At 59.1% G+C, this 19,081-nt stretch overlaps 2 protein-coding genes across 4 annotated transcripts in view; one reads left to right on the top strand and one right to left on the bottom strand.

Moving 5' to 3' along the window:
* MEGF8 (multiple EGF like domains 8) overlaps positions 1–9,348 on the top strand; it is a 41,207-nt gene extending 31,859 nt beyond the window's left edge. Inside the window, exons 35-42 of one of the 2 annotated variants that reach the window (XR_004675939.1) lie at positions 1,459–1,666; positions 1,798–1,957; positions 2,287–2,479; positions 2,899–3,069; positions 3,162–3,292; positions 3,807–3,939; positions 4,778–7,883; positions 8,068–9,348. Coding sequence is in view for 1 of the 2 variants with exons in the window: in XM_034986583.1 (XP_034842474.1) it covers positions 1,459–1,666; positions 1,798–1,957; positions 2,287–2,479; positions 2,899–3,069; positions 3,162–3,292; positions 3,807–3,939; positions 4,778–6,046 (2,265 nt within the window). In the remaining variant the exon portion in view is untranslated. Of the gene's footprint in view, positions 1–1,458; positions 1,667–1,797; positions 1,958–2,286; positions 2,480–2,898; positions 3,070–3,161; positions 3,293–3,806; positions 3,940–4,777 lie in introns of both variants that reach the window. The other variant, XM_034986583.1, reaches the window with a different exon arrangement.
* A 1,867-nt stretch (positions 9,349–11,215) lies between these two features.
* CNFN (cornifelin) lies at positions 11,216–13,211 on the bottom strand. Of its 2 annotated transcripts, none has more exons than XM_034986543.1 (4): positions 13,173–13,211; positions 11,887–11,997; positions 11,393–11,529; positions 11,216–11,305 (listed from the first exon to the last, which is right to left on the bottom strand). In XM_034986543.1, exons 2-4 carry the CDS (start codon positions 11,993–11,995, stop codon positions 11,216–11,218), a joined length of 336 nt encoding a protein of 111 aa, XP_034842434.1. In that variant the 5' UTR covers positions 11,996–11,997; positions 13,173–13,211. The 2 variants fall into 2 exon arrangements, with proteins under 2 accessions (XP_034842434.1, XP_034842433.1); XM_034986542.1 differs by lacking the exon at positions 13,173–13,211 and adding an exon at positions 12,435–12,477.
* Positions 13,212–19,081: the final 5,870 nt, after the last annotated feature.

Genomic DNA, 19,081 nt, shown 5'->3' with positions numbered 1-19,081 from the left:
TCGGATTTCTGTGCGGTCTCCTAGCTCTGGAGCGTTGGCTCGGGCTTCTAACAACCACCACTGCACAGATTGGACCGAACAGATGTGCAGACCAGCCCTGTTAGGAGTTGGCTTTAGGGCCGCTGTTATTTTAACACCCGGGCATTGTTCTTTGGAATGACTTTGGCTTCAGAGCCTGGGACGGGCACAGAGTGCTCCCTTCCCTGGCTTCTCTCCACCAGGTTCTTTGTCGAGCCCCTTCCCTGTGCCAGGCACTTTGCTAGGTTGTAGGTATACCTGTCAAGATGAGCTAGAACCCTGCTCTCGGAACTTAACATTCCCATATCTCTTCCAAGAGCGCAGGGGATGCAGTTGATGGTGTTGGGCAGCATCACCTGTGGCCACTAGCGAGGTCACAGCAAAACAAACGCTGTGCAGACTGGGGACTTGGTCTCCCCCCCCCCCGCCCAGATTGCCCCACCATCTGCCAAGGGGCGCACTAAATTTAGATCTGGGAGCCTAGCTCCAGCAGTTCAGCAAGGCTCAGCTCACTGCTGGCTGTAAGCGTCTGTGGGCCCAGAGCTCCGGCCACAGCAGGGAGGGTGTCTGTTTCAGGATCGCGTGGTTGCTGAGTGCTGTCAGACAGCCCAGACTAATCCCTGTCTTCTCAAGGCCCGAACAGTAAATGAAATACTCTGACACCCTGCGGAAAGTTCCCAAGAGTCTGACCCTGACTGCTCACCTTGTCTGGGTCCCAGGACGTGCTAAGTGATGGCGTGTGAGCTACTGGGCAGCCCCTGACCGCAGACTCCGCTTCCCAGCCCAGCGCGGGAGGACCCTGTGGCCCCAGCAGCCAGCTGCACGTTTTTCCTAAGTGACAATGGCTTGCAACCCTGCACCTGTCGCTAGTTTCTGTCCCAACTTGGGATTGTTGCCCCCCTTTGGTTGTGAGAAACAGCCATGCGCGCTAAGCCAGGTGGGGAGACCGACACCGCCAGTCACACCAACACAGTGGTACCTCTTGGAGCCCAGGGTGCAAAGTGCAGCCAGGCCTGGCGACGGGGCCTGGAAAAGCTGCCCTCCTCCCCCCCCGCCCCGCCCGCCGTGGGCTTGGGGTGTGTGGTCCTCATCGATGCTTCCTTCTGCATCTGCTCTTTTCCTGTCCCTCTATTCTCTTCATTTGCTGTGTTTTGCTCATCCTAACAGCCCCCAAAGCCCTCACCTCCAGAATCTTCCAGTTTCAAGGATGCCCCTAGCCTGACTCCCATTGTGGACTCCCAGGTTACAAATGCTTGACAGGGAGAATGTGATTAACCCCTGCTGGTGTCCACTTTGACCCATGGGCTGTGGCCAGAGAGGGGCGAGAGCCCCGAGGAGGGGGTGCGGTCTGGGAAGACACCCAGAATGTGTTTGATCCTCTTTCTCTGCCTCTCTCTTGCCCACCCCCCCCTCATTTCTCATCTCCCCTCCCCTGTACAGTGTCTGAGCCCCTCCTACCTGCCCCTGCGATGTATGGCTGGAGGCTGTGGCCGCCTGCTGCGAGGACCCGAGAGCTGCTCCCTGGGCTGTGCTCAGGCTTCCCAGTGTGCCCTGTGCCTGTGGCGCCCCCACTGTGGCTGGTGTGCCTGGGGGGGCCAGGATGGGGGTGGCCGCTGCCTGGAGGGTGGACTCAGCGGTCCCCGGGACGGTGAGCCGCGCTCGGGGGTGGGTCTGGCACAGAGAACCTGGGGGCGCTGGGGGCCGTGTCGGAGGGGGGCCCGGGTGGCTGAGTGGCTGCTGCAGAGGCACCCGGTGCAGCTCTGCGTGTCCCTGTGCCAGGGCTGACGTGCGGGCGGCCTGGGGCCTCCTGGGCCTTCCTGTCCTGCCCCCCTGAGGACGAGTGTGCAAACGGGCACCACGACTGCAACGAGACGCAGAACTGCCACGACCGGCCGCACGGTTACGAGTGCAGCTGCAAGGCGGGCTACACCATGGACAAGTGAGGCGGCGGGGGCCCAGGCGACTGTGGGGGGCGGGCTGTGGGAGCAGGAATGGGTGAGGTGTGGGCCGGCGCAGATGTGAGGCGTGGCGTTCATGCAGGAAGGGGTGAAGGGCCAGCGCGTGGAGGGGCAGGGCTCGCTGGGAAGAGGGAGGATGGCAGGCTAGCCCCTGAGGGAGATGGAGGCTAGACCCCGGAGGGGGAGCGTGGGACAGACCAGGGCTGAGCCACGAGTTGAGGGCGGTCTAGTGGGTGGGGGGCTGGCCGGACCCCTGAGGACCCCGGCCCTGCCCTGCCCCTCCACCGCCCCCCGCCCCCTGCCCCTGCAGTGTGACCGGGCTGTGCCGCCCCGTGTGCGCCCAGGGCTGCGTGAACGGCTCGTGTGTGGAACCCGACCACTGCCGCTGCCACTTCGGCTTCGTGGGCCGCAACTGCTCCACCGAGTGTCGCTGCAACCGCCACAGCGAGTGTGCGGGCGTGGGGGCCCGCGACCACTGCTTGCTATGCCGTAACCACACCAAGGTGGGCTGCCCGGGGCCTCCGACGCACCCGCGTCTTGAGCCTCACTCCGAGCCTGGAGGAGCCAGGCCCCAGGGTGGGGGGAGGCTTTGGGGACACTGCCTGGATTCGTGTCAGAGAGGGGCCGCCCCGGAATAGTGGACAGAGTCAGTGCTGAACTAGGGAGGCGGGGCCCGTGGAGGAGGACTCCGGGTGGCACAGGGAAGGGCTTTCTGAGCTCAACACCTGAGCTGGACAGGCACGAACGCCACCCCCCTCGGCCCGAGTCACCGGAGGTGCGCAAGCGAAGGCAGAGGCTAAACTGCCCCAAGGCTGGGACGGCCCGAACCAAGAGCCTGAGCCCCTGCTGCCCTCCCGCAGCACTCCCAGAGGGCCCCTTCTCCCACCCTACCTACTCTGACCACCCCGTCCCCGGTTTCCAGGGCAGCCACTGTGAGCAGTGCCTCCCCCTGTTCGTGGGTTCAGCTGTGGGGGGCGGGACCTGCCGGCCGTGCCACGCCTTCTGTCGTGGCAACAGCCACGTCTGCGTCTCCAGGAAAGAGCTCGAAATGGCCAGGAAGGAGCCCGAGAAGTACTCACTGGATCCGGAGGAGGTAGGAGAGGCCACGGGCCAGGACTCCTGGGTCTCGGGGAGGAGGGGGCTGGCCCACGCCTCTTTGCGATCACCCCGTCTTTCCTTGGCCAGATTGACAACTGGGTGACCGAGGGGCCCAGTGAAGATGAGGCCGTGTGTGTGAACTGCCAGAATAACAGCTATGGGGACAAATGCGAGAGCTGTCTGCACGGCTACTTCCTCCTGGACGGGAAGTGCACCAAGTGAGAAGCAGGGGGGCTGGGGACCCTAGCCCTGCCCACAGCGAATAGCTCTGGGAGCCACACCCCTCTCCCCAGTTCTCTGCCCTCAGGCAGGAGCGGACAGCATCCCCAGGGAGGCCCGGGGCTGAGGCCGAGCTGGGGGCCATGAGCCAGGCTCAGGTGGGAGACCCCCTCCCTCAGAGGCCGGTGCTGACACGCAGACCACAGAGCATCCACCATGGAGACTGGGGGGCAGAGAGGGAGCTGCCAAGGGGCGAGGCCTTCGGGCGGCCTCCCACCCCAGCCCTTCCTTCCCGAATGCTCAGTAGACTTGAGTCATTCCGACCTGGCTTTCAAGTCCTAACCTTGCCTCTGACTGGCTCCCTGGCTTTGGGCAAATGGCTTGACCCGCTGTGAGCTTCAGTTTCCTCTTCTGGCCTGGAGCTCGGACTCAAGCTCACCTCTGCAGCATCGAGCCTGGACCCCTGTGGGCCAGGGGAGCTCTGTGACCCCTGTCTTCCCCCCGCTTCCTCAGATGCCAGTGTAATGGCCATGCAGATACATGTAACGAGCAGGACGGGACGGGCTGCCCGTGTCAGAACAATACGGAGACGGGCACGTGCCAGGGCAGCTCCCCTAGCGACCGTCGGGACTGCTACAGGTACCAGGTACGGCTGGAGAAGTGAGGTCCAGGCCAAGGGCCCTGCACCCCGAGAGGGCCACTCATTCATCCAGCACGTATTTACTGAGCCCCTACTGTGTGCTGGGCTGCATGGGAGGCACTGGGATGCAGTGGGCACCAAAATGGGCAGGGTGTTCTGTCCTCGGGAAAGTTACATTCCCGTGGAGGAGCCCAGCAACAAACGCACGAGTAAGTTAGATGCAGAGCATGTTAATGATGAGCAGTGAGGAGAAAGGAGTGGGAATGGTAGATATGACGACCAAGGAGGGCCTCGGTGAGAAGGTGACACTTGAGAAACGATCTGATAGAAGTCGGGATACCAGACAAGCAGCCACGGGGGTTGTGGGCGAGTAGAGAGTGATCCAGGCAAGAGGATCGGCCAGTGCAAAGGCCCTGAGGTGGGACGTACCTCATGCAGTCCAGAAACAGCAGGGCTGGCAGGTGAGGCCGGCCCACCCTGTGCTGTGCCTGGACCTTCGGCAGTCCCATGCGCGAGCCCTGTTTGCCGCCTGGGTACAGAGGAGGGATCTCAAGTTCAGCGAGCTTAGCCACCCAAGTAGTGAGGAGTAGAGGCAGGTTCGACAGAGCCCTTCATCACTGCGCCTGAGAGTTCCAGAGGCCTCCACATCAGGGTGGGACAGCAGCGCTGGAGCGTGGGGTCCTGGGGGCCTCCACACTGCGTCAGGGTGAGGGACAGTCCCCAGGAAGCTACTGGGGACTGAGGGAGCCTGGGGCAGTGGCTGCTCACCAGTCGGTCCAGAATGTCAGGACTTGGAGGGTGGCCGGGCGCTGAGCTCAGCCCTGACCGCCCCCGCCCCCCGCAGTGCGCCAAGTGCCGGGAGTCATTCCATGGGAGCCCGCTGGGTGGCCAGCAATGCTACCGCCTCATCTCCGTGGAGCAGGAATGCTGCCTCGACCCCACGTCCCAGACCAACTGCTTCCACGAACCCAAGCGCCGGGCTCTGGGCCCTGGCCGCACGGTCCTCTTCGGCGTGCAGCCCAAGTTTACCAATGTGGACATCCGCCTGACGCTGGATGTGACCTTCGGTGCCGTGGACCTCTACGTCTCCACCTCCTACGACACGTTCGTGGTCCGCGTGGCCCCCGACACAGGCGTCCACACTGTGCATATCCAGCCCCCTCCACCCCCGCCGCCTCCCCCACCCCCTGCTGACGGTGGACTCCGGGGGGCCGGGGACCCAGGGGGACCGGGGTCCGGGAGTGGGCCAGGCGCCCCAGCCGAGCCACGGGTGCGGGAAGTGTGGCCACGCGGCCTGATCACCTACGTGACGGTGACGGAGCCGTCAGCAGTGCTCGTGGTTCGTGGCGTGCGGGACCGGCTGGTCATCACCTACCCGCACGAGCACCATGCTCTCAAGTCCAGCCGCTTCTACCTGCTCCTGCTGGGCGTGGGGGACCCGAGCGGGCCCGGGGCCAACGGCTCGGCCGACTCGCAGGGCCTGCTCTTCTTCCGGCAGGACCAGGCCCACATCGACCTGTTTGTCTTCTTCTCCGTCTTCTTCTCCTGCTTCTTTCTCTTCCTCTCGCTCTGTGTGCTCCTCTGGAAGGCCAAACAGGCCCTGGACCAGCGGCAGGAGCAGCGGCGGCACCTGCAGGAGATGACCAAGATGGCCAGCCGCCCTTTTGCCAAGGTCACTGTCTGCTTCCCGCCCGACCCCGCTGCCCCGGCCCCTGCCTGGAAGCCGGTCGGGCTCCCGCCGCCCACTTTCCGCCGTTCCGAACCCTTCCTGGCACCCCTGCTGCTGACCGGGGCCGGCGGGCCCTGGGGACCCGTGGGAGGAGGCTGCTGCCCACCAGCCATCCCCACCACGACTGCCGGCCTGCGAGCCGGGCCTATCACCCTCGAGCCCACTGAAGATGGTATGGCTGGGGTGGCCACGCTGCTGCTCCAGCTGCCTGGGGGACCCCAAGCGCCCAACGGTGCCTGCCTGGGCTCAGCGCTTGTCACGCTGAGACACAGACTGCACGAGTACTGTGGGGGCGGCGGGGGCGCCGGGGGCAGTGGGCACGGGGCTGGCGCAGGCCGGAAGGGACTGTTGAGCCAGGACAATCTCACCAGCATGTCCCTCTGACCCACGGTGGGGTCCTCAGCCACGGCAGCGCAGTGCCCTGATGACGCCGCCCTGAACTCGGGGCTCCTCTGCCTGGGGGCCCCCCGGACAGTGTGTCCTCAGAGACCTCCGACTCCCTTGCCCTGGGGCTCCCCAGCCAGGGCACTCGCCGTTCTGCAGCCAACAATTATTTATTGAATACTTACTCTATGCTGTTGAAGGCACTGGGCAGAGCAGAAAGCGAGACAGACCAGTTCCCTGATCTTGTGGGGCTTCGGTTCCAGTGGAGGGAGACAATCAGTGCGTGCACGCGTGCGCGCGCACGCACACACACACACACACACACGTGAGATCATTTCTGTGAAGGAGAGGCCAGGAGGGATCACAGGATGTGGCCATGAGGGACCGCGGGGTAGGGTAAGTTGGGCACTCGGAGAAGCTGGGCCTAAAGATTGAGAGAACCGGCCACTGGGAGAACACTGGGAAGTGGGTCGCAGGTGGAGGGAGCTGCAAGGACAAGTCCCAGAGGTGGGGACCAGCGTGCTTTATTGGGGGGATCGGAGAGGTGGCCAGTGTGACCCAGACCGAGTGCAAAGAGGAGGTGAGGTTGGGGACCAGGCAGGGGTGGCATCACCCAGGGACGTGCAGGCCCCAGATAGGGTTTTGAGTTTTATTCTCAGGGCAATGGGAAGCCGTGGGACAGTTGTATGAGGGTGAATGACAGGATCCGACGTACCTATTCAAGAGGTCCCTCAGCTGTGGTGTGGAGAATGGGTCGGAGGGGACAAGAGATGACAGTGGGCTGGACTAGGGTGGTGGTGGGGAGGGGGGGGGGTCAGGGACAGGTGCAGGATGTGTGTGGATGTTGGGGCGGGGGAGGGGAATCCAGGACGACCTCGACTTTGTAGCTCAAACTATGGGCGGACGGCGGGGTCGTCTATTACAGTGGGGCAGCCTGGGGCTTGTGGGGACGATCAGAAGTCCAGTCTGAGATGCCCTGTAGGCATCTCTTCAGTCAGGCCCAGCCAGGGAGACAGACCGCTCTGCGTATTTCAGTGGAAGGAACCAAGTGCAGGGGATTGGCTGTTCTGGTCTACGCATCAGAGGTGGGGCGGTGAGGTAGCAGCCACCACCTTGGACTTCTGAGCTCCTGTCCCCCTTGAGGACAGCTCCCATCCTAGCCATCTTGAACTTGGGACTCCTTTTTGCAAGACTCCATCCCCCAGCTGCGGGTTTGGACCTTGAGGAGCTGAGCCCCGCCTCTTCTCTGCTGGGGTCCTCAGTCTATGAGGCTGAAAGAGGGACAGTGCTGGAAGCAGCAAATAAAGAGTGTGGGGAAGGCCGGTGTCTGAGCGCCGTGTGCATGCAGGAGATGGGGTGTCTTGTTTCTCGGAACAGCACCCAAGTGTAGAGAAATCTAACCGGTGTGCTGACCTTGGTGGCCCGTCAGAGCTGCGTGGCTGGGCCTGGCTCCACCCTGCCTCTCCTATGCAGGGGTGGGATGGTGCTGCTTGTTTGTCCCTAGAAAGGACAGACCTAGGGAGGTGGGGGCGCAGAGGCCTCTGGCCCTTCCTCAGATCCCTGTCTCAGGGAGACCCGTTTGTCTCAGGAGGTAAAACAGACTCCCTTGGTCCCAGGCTTGGGTTTTATTCTGGCCTCAGAAGAGTTGAGGCAGCAGAGAGACCAAGATGCCCCAACATGACGAGTTTCCTCGAATCCGAGAAGGCTCTCACGGCCCAAACGGGGAGCATCTCGGGGGCCTTCACCTGCCAGGCCCGCAGGGCAAGCAAGAGCATGGCCCGGGCGGTGGAAATGCGCCCTCAGTTGGCCTTGCGCAGCGTGGGAGTCCGGCTGAGAGGTAAGCACCATGCCTTCTGGTTCAGGCAGCCCAGGGGCAAGGCTGGTGGCTTCATCCAGTGGTTAGCCAAAGTGAGGTGCACTGGGGGGGGGGGGGTTGCATCTGCAGTGCGGTCCACGAAAATCAGTATTTTCAGATTTATGGGCAACGTCCAGGATTTTCAGGGATGACTCTGCCCACACAGGAGTTCTGCCTTGATGAGCTGTTGGTAGTACCTGCCCTCCACGACGTGACCGTGAACTTGTATGTGCTGAGCACCCGTGTTAGACGGCTCTCCTGGCCATGTTCCTGCCCAGCAATCGTATGAGGGGGTAACTAATCCCGGTGTGCAGATGAGAAGACCGAAGTTCATAGACCTCACTCAGCTGTTCAAGGACAGCTGCCCCATGACTCAAATCCACATGCCTGACCACCAGGCCCTCTCACCCCCTGAGGAGAGAGGCCCCGGGAATAAGGGAATAAGGAGGAGACAAGGCCACAGAGAGAGCAAAAGGGGCATCGTGCACATTCTTCCTTAGCCCACCTAGCTGAGCGCTGTCCCAGCACAGAGCGGGCGCTAGGGGCAGGTGTTTGAAATACCCAGTTTCTGCCAGGGGTCAGGCACAATTTCCCACCCAGGAAGCTCACCAGAAGCAGGGCGTGCTGCCTCGGGGAGTCCCAGGCCAGTCTCCAGTCCCAGTGGAGCGGTCATCCTGCACCACCAGGAAGGAGCTAAGGTGGTTCTTCAAGACTCGTCTGCGTTCTGATCAGACCTTTGGTAAGGTCTCTTTCCCGCCACCAGCCTGTGACTGCCTTCCGGGGCAGAGCATTTGCACTGTGACTGGACCCTGTCCCTGGGACGCAGAGCCGCCCTCTCCAGCTGCTGTCCATGGCGTGCGGATGCTCCTCTATGAATGCCCTATAGCACTGTCCCTCCACTTAGCCCCTCAGCAGGCACCTTGCTCTGCTATCCACATACCTGAATGCAAGAGGCTCCAGGAGCGTGAGAGAAAGCCTGAGCATGGGAGCCTGAAGGTCTGGATTCAGGGGTCTGTGTATGGCCATCAATGCCCTAAGGATTTCGGGAAAAGGGGTGGGGGGGATTTCACCAAGGGCCTACAGCATTCCAGGTAGTGAGTGCTGGGTGCTTGGTGTGTCTTTTACTCTTCCCCACATCAATGCTGAGAGGTACAGGTTTGTGCCCCCATTTTGCAGATTTGGAAACTAAGCCCCTTGCCTAAGGACTCAGGGCAGATTAACAGCCCAGATTCTGATGCAAGCCTGTCTGTCCATTGCCCCCTCCCCCAATTACCTCTAAAATCATGTCCCTTTTCTGCGTCCATGGCTCCCACCTGTGATCACTCCTCTCCACCTGCAATGGGCTCCACACTGTTCTAGGTGCTGGGAACACAGCTGTGAATGAGGTCCCCGCCCTCATGGAGCTGACAAACCAGCGGGGAGCCAGATAATAAATAAGCAAATGATGCGGTATGTTGATATATGGCCAGAAAAACAAGGTGATGAAGGAGGGGAAGGGGGGGTCGGTACTCGCTATGGAAGATAAGGTAGAAGGGAAGGCCTCTCTCTTCAGATGGTGTGTGAGCAGAAGTGCAGGAATGAGCCATAGGGACATGTGAGGGAAGAGAATTCCAAGTCAGGGGAACGGCTAGTGCAAAGGCCCTGCGGTGGGAGCATGGCTAGCATTGGAGAAACAACCACGAGACTCGTCAGAGGGAATAAGGAGGAGAGAAGGGCACAGAGGAAGCAGGAAGCAGATGGTGCAGGTCCTTGGGCCACAGTGAGGGCTCTGGCTTGAACTCTATGCAGGAAGAGCCATGAGAAGTTTCTGAGGGCAGGAGGGATGTGACCTACCTAACTCAGGTGTTCACAGGGCTTCTCTGTGGGAGGAAACTAAAGATATGGAGTTAGGGCACAGAGCCCAGTGAGGAGCCACTGCATTAGTCTAGGCTGAAGAGGAGGGTGGCTGGAACAAGGTGGGGGCAGCGGAGTAGGGAGAAGTGAGGTTTTGGATATATTCTGAAAGTAGAACTAACGAAACTAGTTGACAGGTTGGGACATTGGGTAATAAAGTGACTGAGCAGCTGGAAAGATGGGGTTTGCTATTTCCTGAGAGGGGGAGCCTGGGAGTAGCAGGTTTTGGGTGGGGAATCTAGAGTTAGGTTTTATTTATTTATTTATTTATTTATTTATTTATTTATTTGAGGGAGAGAGTACTTGCAGGGTGGGGGAGGGAAAGAGAATCTTAAGCAGGTCTCATGCCCAGCAGGGAGCCCAACGTGGGCTCTCTCAGATCCTGAGATCATGACCTGAGCCAAAATCAAGAGTCGGACGTTTAACCAACTGAGCCACCCAGGCACCCCTGGAGTTAGGTTTTAAATTTGAGATGCCCATTAGATACTCCTAGTAAAGATGTCACTTGATGGTTGGATACACAGATGGAGAGAGAGAGCGAGAATAACAGCAAACAATACAAATAACAGAATAGTGTAGTGTTATTATACATAATAATACTAACAAGTTTATTAAGCTCACTCTTTGGTCTTTCCATCTGTTCTGTCTCTTGCTCACACAGTAGCCATATGACATATTAGGGATTATCCTCAGAGGAGGAAACAGGCTCAGAGAGGCTTATTAATTGACTAAGATAATACGCCTAGTAAGTGGCAAGAGTTGAGATCAGATCCTTGCTCTGCCCAATTTTGAGACTAGATTTTCTTAATCTGCTAGTCGCTTTTCCAATAAAGAGAACTGGGTGATCCTTAAGGATTAGTTTCAGCTCCAGGGAGCCTTAAACCTGGCAGTTCTCTGCTTTGGAGACAAAGGACCCCCCCACCCCAAACCTGTTAGGATTGTGTGTAGGCCAAGAGTCCATAGGTATTGACTTAGTAGGGGTGGGAAGGGGCTCTCCTAAATTTTTTCTTGGAGCTTTTTCTGGTTTTGCTTATTTTCAGGATCCCCGCAGAGCTTCGGTTGGGCAGCTTAAGGGGTTAGTGGTTTCACTTTGTTAATGAGGACCCCCTGGCTTAGCGAGGTAAGACTTGCCAATGTCATACACAGCAGGCTGGGGTCAAGGATCTGACCCTGGCATCCTTCCACACCTAGACATCTTCCCTGTGTCCCCACAACCCTCACCAAACCTTCTCCACCCAGATTCCTTCCCTGGGACAAAAAGAATGCAGGCGGAGTTGGTTTTCAGGTTTTTATTGTGGGTGTATTTCTGGTAGCGGGATAGGGCGGAGGGGCAGGCCCTCCCACGAGGCGGCAGAGGGGGCCGAGGGGGCAGAGGGGGCCGGGCGTGACAGGTGGAAAAGGAGGAGGCGCGTGGAGCTGCTTTACTCCCGGATCTTCAATTCCCGCGCCATCTGACAGAGGGCGCAGGGCAAACAAAAGGTGAGGGCCGCCCAGTCGTGCCCGACGGAGCCCTAGAGGGTTGGGGGAGAGAGAGTTAGGAGCCCCGCCTTGGGTCCCAGGAGGTCCGTCCCCGCCCGGGCCCCGCGACCCGCACGCACCTGGATGTGATAGCGCTCCCGCATGCCCGTGCGCAGGGAGTGCAGGCCTCCGGGCAGGTAGGGCGCGCAACAGCACTCCCCGAAGTCGTCGGAGATGCGGCAGGCGAGGCACAGGGGGGCGAAAGTGCCGCACAGACCTGGGGGCGGGCGCGGAGCAGTCAGAGCGGGGCCCACCGGGGAGAGGCGCCTGGGGGAGAGGCGAGGCCGATGCTCCGCGGCGCCCAGTCGAGGGTCCCGGAGGGAATGAAGGGTTCCCAGCGGGGGTGGTTTGGAGGATGGGAGATAGGGTTTTGGAGGGGGAGCTGGGGCCACAACGGGGAAAGTTGAGGGTGCAAGGGGACGTTGGAAGAGGTGAGGTCAGGATCCCGGGGAGTGTTGGAGGTGGGAGGAAGGGGTGAGGGCCAGAGTGTGGGGATTCAGGGTCTAAGGAAGGGAGGGGGCGTGGGGTTCGTGGGGCCTGGTCCCGCCCCCCGGAGGGAGCCGCCGGCACTCACAGACGGGCATGTCGTTGCAGCAGTCCGTGAGTCCCGTGTGCCAGTCGCTGAGCTGGGTCTGGTAGCAGCTGCTAGCGCACTGGGGCTGACTGGTCACTGGGTAGGACATGGCTGCGAAGGTGGTGGGCCAGGGTCAGCGGGCAGCCTGACAACCCCTCCCGGACCCCACATCCCTGCCGCCCCTGCCTCTGCCGGGCAGTCTGGGCGGGGCCACCAGGCCGCCCACGGAGAGGACACCACTGCACCCCCCTTTCCTTTCCACCACGTTTGGGCACTGACACCCCAGTCTGTCCCCATCGCCACTGCCTCCTGCACATCTGGTTGGGCTGTGGGTGGGGAACTCCTGCAAGTCTGGGGAAGGGTGGGTGCCACATCCGGGCGGGGCGAGAAGTGCGCCACCTCCTCCACGTCTGCGCCTGGGGAGCTGGGTTCCCGCATTTCCAGGGGTCTCTGGGATGCAATCAGGCGCCATCTGTCTTCGAAGCCAGGGCGCCCAGGGGAGGGAAGCGGCCAGGTTCCAGGGACTGGAAGGGTTCCAGTGATCCCACCTTTGCCTTTCACGTTGTCGTGCATCTCAAACTGCATCTTGCTGGCCCTGAGGAGGTGGCGGTGTTGGGGACAGCAGAGGTGGCCGCGGTGACAGTGGCTGAGTCTGTCCAAAGGTTGCTGGATACTGGGGGAGGGGCGGGCAAGGAGCAGGGGCACTGGGGGCTGGGTTCTCAGGGGGAAGGGCACTGGGGAGAAAGAGGCCAAGTCAGCCTGCCAGCTGGGAGAAACATGGAGTAGGGATGTATGGGGTGGGGGCGAGAAACTCGCCCATCTCTGTACCGCTGCCCGACAGACCCCACAGGACCTTCCCCATACCAGAGGTAGAGCTGGAGACAGAGACCAGGGGACAGAGACAGGCGGAGTCAGAGACAAGGGGAGAAAGAGATCAGAGCCAGGTGCCCAGAGAGATGCCACCAGTAACACTCACACCTGCCCAGGGCTTTGACTTCTCTGAAAGCCCATTTCGCAGATGGAACACTGAGGCTCAGAGAGGTGAAGAGAAATGCCCCACATCCAACAGCCCAGGCCAAGGGGGTTAGTAGAGGCCGCGCTGGGCCCCAGGACTTCCAGATTCAACCCAGCGCCACTGAGGTTGAGAAGGTGGACATGGAGGGCATTGAGAAAGACAGAAGTGTCCACCGAGACAGTCAGAGATATGCAAGGGACAGAGATGTCAGGGGAGCGGGGGGTGGGGGGGGTGGGGACACAGAGAAGAGGCTGTGGGCAGATGCTCCTACCTGCAGGAGACAGCAACGGCGATGATGCAGACAGGTGTGGGTGAGCCAGGCACTGTGTTCTGTCTCTGGCCAGGAGCTGCTTATATTGGGGCGGGCCACACAGCCCTGGGTGGGGCTCTGACAGAGGTGCCCAGGGAGCCCAGCCGGTCTGGCTGACCCTCTTCCCCCCACAGGAACTTCCCCTCCCTGGCTCTCCATCCCCCATCCCCCCTTTTCCCCTCCAGCTCTTGTGGGACCGAGGAAATCAGGGAGGGGGCCAGGAATGCAGAGCTGGGAGGGAAGACAGAAAGGGGAGCAGGCAGGGAGAGACGGGGTGAGGGGAGAGAAGGCAGAGGGGAGGCTCAAGGGGCGCAGCTGGGCCACAGTGCAGAGACCCAAAGAGAGGAACGACAGAGAGACGGGGAGGGAATGGGGGACACAGAGACAGAAGGGGAGAGGCCCAGGCGGGAGAGAGAGAAGGGGATTCAGAGAGATGGACAGAGACGAAGACATAGAGAGATGGAGAGAGAGATGCCGAGACAGAGAGGGACAAAGATCTGGGGGAGAAACAGCAGAGAGAGGAGCCAGATTCAGAGAAGAGACACAGAGGTGGAAAGTGGAGAGGCAGGGAGGTGGAGGAAGGAATGGGGGGTGCAGGAGAGTGCAGTGGGGGCTCCCCTGTGAGGGCCTCTCCTTTCCCCCTGAGTGAGGTTCCCACTTCCCTGGAAGAGGGGGCACCGTCCTCCCATTTGGGGCCACCAGGCCCATGGGGGGCAGTGTGTTTTGGGGGTGACTCATGCTGAAACCAAAGTAAATATATACAACTCACTCGACCTTCAAACTGGGAAGGGAGGAGGCTGGGAACCGAGAAACTGTGGTTCTGGAAGGAGATGGATGTGGCCCAGGACTGGGGGTGGGGGGGTAACAGAGCAGATGGGGGGGCGGGGGCCGGACTCCTGGGTCTGAGGGAGGAGGGGCTGGGGCTTCATCTGGGCCCCTAACAGAGGAGGGAGAGGGGCTCAGATTCTGGCTAGGGGTGTAGACTCTTGGGTTAGGCTAGGCTGCGCCCCTGAGTGTGCAGGGGTCCTGGGATTTTTGATGCTGGGCTCCTGAGTCACCAAAGTCTGCCCCCAACAGGCCTGGCAGGGTTGGAAGTGACTCAGTGAGGGAAGCAGCATTAGAGTTGGGTGGGGTTTCCAGCACAGGTGTCACCCCAAAAATGTAGGCGCTGGAAAATTGGGGTGTCACCTGCAGAGAAGGTGGTGTCACCCCACTGGGAATGGGTATGGGTGATGGCAGGTGGATCACCCTATCCGCCTGGGATCCCAGCTTTTTCCTCACCTCCCAATCCAACCCACAGCAGGACCCAAGCCTTGGTCTCCCGGCACCACCCAGATGGCTCGCTCTCCTTATCCCCAGACTGCTGGGTGGCACTCAGTGTTTTTCTGGTGCATGTCTGTCACTTGGTCCAGGAGCCTGAATGTCTAGGAACATCTTCTCTCCACTTCTGGTCTAGTGTCCCTGTGCCCCCTTCTCTGCATCTTTGCCTCACTAGCTCTGTATCTCTTTCCTGATCTGTGCCAGTCTGTTTCCAAGTTGCTCTGGTTCTCTGTCTCCCCATGTCTGAGTCTCTGTTCCCCCAAGCTGTGTGTCTCCTGCCCTCGTCCCCGGGTCTCTGCCTCCCATCCCCACATCTCCATCTCCAGGCCTCCCCACAGAGGCAGCCCCAGGGCCCCATCCCCCAGCTTGCCAGACCATGATCTGCAGGTGACTCAGGGTCAGTCATCTCTGAGGACCCCAGGGCTCCCAGGATGACAACCCGAGTTGTCCTCGGGTTTCCTCTCCCCACTCTGACACAGCCTGGGGGCTGCAATTAGACAGCAACTCATGTAGATGAGGAAAGCGGGTGGGGAAGCTGTGAGGTGGCCTGCTTAGGGGTGAGGAAGAGGGCAGGGGCAGGAAGAGCAGGGGCCTGGGGCCTGACCAGTGGCCATGGCTGTCTCCGAGCACCTGGCATCCATCCCCTCAACAGCGTTGCTGGATAAAATATAGGATGCCCAGTTAAATGTAAATTTCAGGCAAACAACAACAACAACAACAACAACAACAACAACATTTTTTTGGCGTAAGTATGTTCCATGCCATCTTTGGGATATACTTATACTAAAAAAGGTATTTGTTGTTCATCTGAAATTCACCTTTAACTGGGTGTCCTGTATTTTTATCTGCTAACTCTGGAACCCTGCCTTAAAAGACAGAGGAGAGGAATCCAAGTCCCTGGCCCCTCTTTTTCCAGAACCCAGGATCCCAGGCCTCCAGCTCTTCTTCCTCAGGATCTGAGAGTCCAGGTCCCAATCCCCATCCTCCTCTCCCCTAGAATCCATGATTGGGGGGGCACCCAGCTCCTATTCCCTCAGAACCCAGGAATTCAGGCTCCCAGCCCCTTTCGCTCCAGAATCCAAGAGTCCAGGTCAGGTCTGGGTCCAGTTGCCCAATGCGGGTTTCATAAGGTGGGTGGTGCCATCCATGGCCCTCGTGGAACCAGTCAGGCAGAGCAGACAAGTGAGATTGTCCCCTCTTCCCATCCTGAGCCTGCTGCTTCCTCGAGGGCCAGCCCAGTGGGGCTGGGAGCAGAACAGGAGCTCAGTGGAGTTCTGGGTGGGACACCGTGTCTGGGTTTGGGTGTGTTGTGTCTCTGCGTGTGGTGTGTGCGTCTCTCTCTGGGTGCTGTGTGTCCCTGTGGGGGTTGCCCCATGTCTCTGTGTGTTCTGGGGGGTCTTTTCTATTTGTGTGTCTATATTGCCTTCCTGAAATTCTACCCACTGTGCATCTCCCCACCCCGCCCGCCCACTGTGCATCTGGTTCAGGTGTGGTCGGTTGTCATGGTTCTAGAACTCCAACTGGATTAAGGCAGGAGTGATTTATTGAATAGGAGCCTCGTGTGATGGGTTCCAGAGCCAGAAAACCTGAGTTCAAATTCTCATAGCCTCTTCCTGGCCATGAAAACTTTAGCCAATCACTAAGCTTGCCTGGACCTTGGTGTGTCCATCTTTAAAATGAGTGGTGGCAAATAGGGTGGTTGCGAGGATTCGATGAGTTAGTTCACGGGAAGGGCTTAGAACTGTGCCTGACACTCGGAAACATTTTGTGTTTCTGCGGCTGATGAGAGCAAGGTGCTGTTCTAGCTGCTGGAGATACAGTTGAGAAGGAAACCAAGTCTTCTCGTGGTCCTGGCTGGGTTTGAATGAGTGGCTTGCCTGTGGCTGGGCGTATAATTGCATACCTGGGGTGTCTGATTTGCATGTGGAATAGGATATTTCTTTTTTTTTTTTAAAGATTTTTATTTATTTATTTGACACAGAGAGACACAGCGAGAGAGGGAACACAAGTAGGGGGAGTGGGAGAGGGAGAAGCAGGCTTCCCGCGGAGCAGGGAGCCCGATGCGGGGCTCGATCCCAGGACCCCGGGATCATGACCCGAGCCGAAGGCAGACGCCCAATGACTGAGCCACCCAGGCACCCCAGAATAGGAGATTTCTGTGTGTGTTGTCAGTAAGGGTGATTATGTGATTGTGTGCTGATGTTTATGTTTGTGTTTGTGGGTGAGTGCGCGTGGTGCATGTGATTCTCTGATTGTGTGGGTGCAAATGAAGATCCCACTAAGCAGGTATTGAGGGCACATGTTTGGTGTGATCTTACATTTCTGACTCCGAGATGCCAGGGGTGTGTCTGTATTTGGGGTCTTGAGAACCCCTCTCAGCTCCTCCTTTTCATGTCCCACAGGTGACCCTGGGAGGGTGACTTCTCCCAAAATGATCCTCAGTTTCTTCTCCTCCTCCTTCTTCCTTTTCTTCCTTTTTATAAGATTTATTTATTTATTTGAGCGGGGAAGGGGCCAAGGGAGAGGGAGAGAATCTCAAGTAGACTCCCAGCTGAGCACAGAGCCCGACACAGGGCTTGATCCCAGGACCCCAAGATCATGACCCAAGCCGAAATCAAGAGTTGGATGTTCAACCGACTGATCCACCCAGGTTCCCCAAAGCCTCAGTTTCTTCTTACTGGGGATAGGGGGCCCTGTGTCCTCGGATGAAACACCTGTGTGAAAGGGAAGGTGGGAGGAGATGCGTGAGGCGAGGGAGAGGCTGAGAAACATGATGGGGACACAGAGAGATGGTCAGGACGGGGACAGAGGAATAGCTGCCCAGAGAGGTTTGTCCATCCATTCGATACGCATTTGCTGAGCTCCTGTGATGTGCCAGGACCTCTGGTGGGCATTGGTTCAAGGTGTGGGGGAAAGCAGAGAGGCCCAGAGAGATGCCCCACGGTGGCCCACTCATCTCCATGGTGGGACTTAGTGACAGTTCTGAGAGATGGAGGTGCAGTGGTGGAGAGGGACAGAGAGGACCCTGCCCCTCCCCAGTCCTTTCTGAGGCCCAATCTGTCCAGATGAAACAACAGAGGCCATGGGGGAAAGGCCCCTCCCAGGCTGGGGGCATCCCCATGAATCATTTTCTTATCATCTCCTAATAGGATAATGACACGCCTGCCCCCTCCTAATCACTATTTTTGACCCCAACCAGGTCCAACGCCCACAGTGAGAAGGGTTGGACAAGTCTGGTATTTGGAAATCAGGAGAGGAGATACTTGAAAGCCCCAGTCCTAGGTCCTTCCAACCCTGGGACCCAGGAGTCCTGGGACCCAGGAGTCCTAGGCCCCAGCCCCCTACCCCACCCCAGGAGTCCCCGCTTGCAGCCCCTCTCTTTTGTTTGCTGTCTACCTTTTCTATCCTCTCTGGGCCTGTTTTTATCTCTTTGCCTGTTTATCTCCATCTGTGTTTTGTGTCTCTCCTGTCTCTTCACATTTGCATCTTGATTCTTCCTCACTGGGCATCAATTTTCTCACTTGTAAAATGGGGATTATAATAAACTGATCTCTTAGAACTGTAATGAGGAAGACATGCGATAATTATGTGAGATGCTTCGCATAGAACCGGGGCCACACACAGTCCACGCCATACAAGAGAGAGCTCCCTTATAATTATTGTTTTTACTATTTTAATCTCTCTTGGTATCAATGTTTTTCTCTTTGTCTCCATGTGAGTTTCAAGTCTCCTCCCGCTCTGGGTTCCCCTGGCAGACAGCACCCTGGCTTCCCTTTCCGGGGGTGGGGGTGGGGGTGGGGGTGGAAAGGGCACACCGAGGCCAGAGCTTCCCCTAAGCCTCCTCCTCCTCATTTCTATTCTAAGCCCCACCTCACGGGACCCAGAACTCTTGCCTGGGGACAAGGCCTGGCTCCAATCCCATAAATAGCCACATAAAATCTGAAACCTCAAATCCGTCATCCCGGGGCAGGCCAGCGACTCTTGGGAGTCCCCGTCCCTACACCCCGACCTTTCAGGTTCCCAGCTCCCTCCTTCCTCAAGATCCAACCATTCAGATGCTCCTCAGACCCTGAAGTCTAGGTTCCTCTGTCCCTCCTCCCTCAGATCCCCAGCCCCTCCTCCCTCAGGACCACGGAGTCCAGACTTCTCAAGTCCCCATCCTCCTTTAGGACCCAATGATGAGGCCAGCGAGTTGCGCGAGCGGCCGGACCCCACTTCCGGGGCGCTTCTGCCATCCACCACGCCCTCGGCTACCACCCCTTTGCGTTTTTCCAGAGGCGGGCCTGAACTGGGAGCGCTCCTCCGGAGGCTGGCTGTGATAAGCTACCCATGACGTCAGTCACTATCTTCCAGCCAATAGACGCTCCGCCTCCTATCGCCCAGGACCACTTGGGGCACGTTTCCCTGGTAGGCGGAGCCCACGGCCTAAACCGGACAGCGATAGGCTCTGGAAGACGCCAGTCTCCGCTAGTCTCTGCCAGGCAGCCAATAGGCCGGGCACCTGGGGGTGGGAATCCCGCGGCGCCTCCCAGAGGCTGGAGCGGCTTGGG

Source organism: Mirounga leonina, unplaced genomic scaffold (genome assembly GCF_011800145.1).
Source record: "Mirounga leonina isolate KUSES-001 unplaced genomic scaffold, KU_Mleo_1.0 Mir_376, whole genome shotgun sequence".
Taxonomy (NCBI): Eukaryota; Metazoa; Chordata; class Mammalia; order Carnivora; family Phocidae; genus Mirounga; species Mirounga leonina.
The sequence above is the reverse complement of the archived record's forward strand: the minus strand, read 5'-3'. Positions and strand labels throughout refer to the sequence as shown.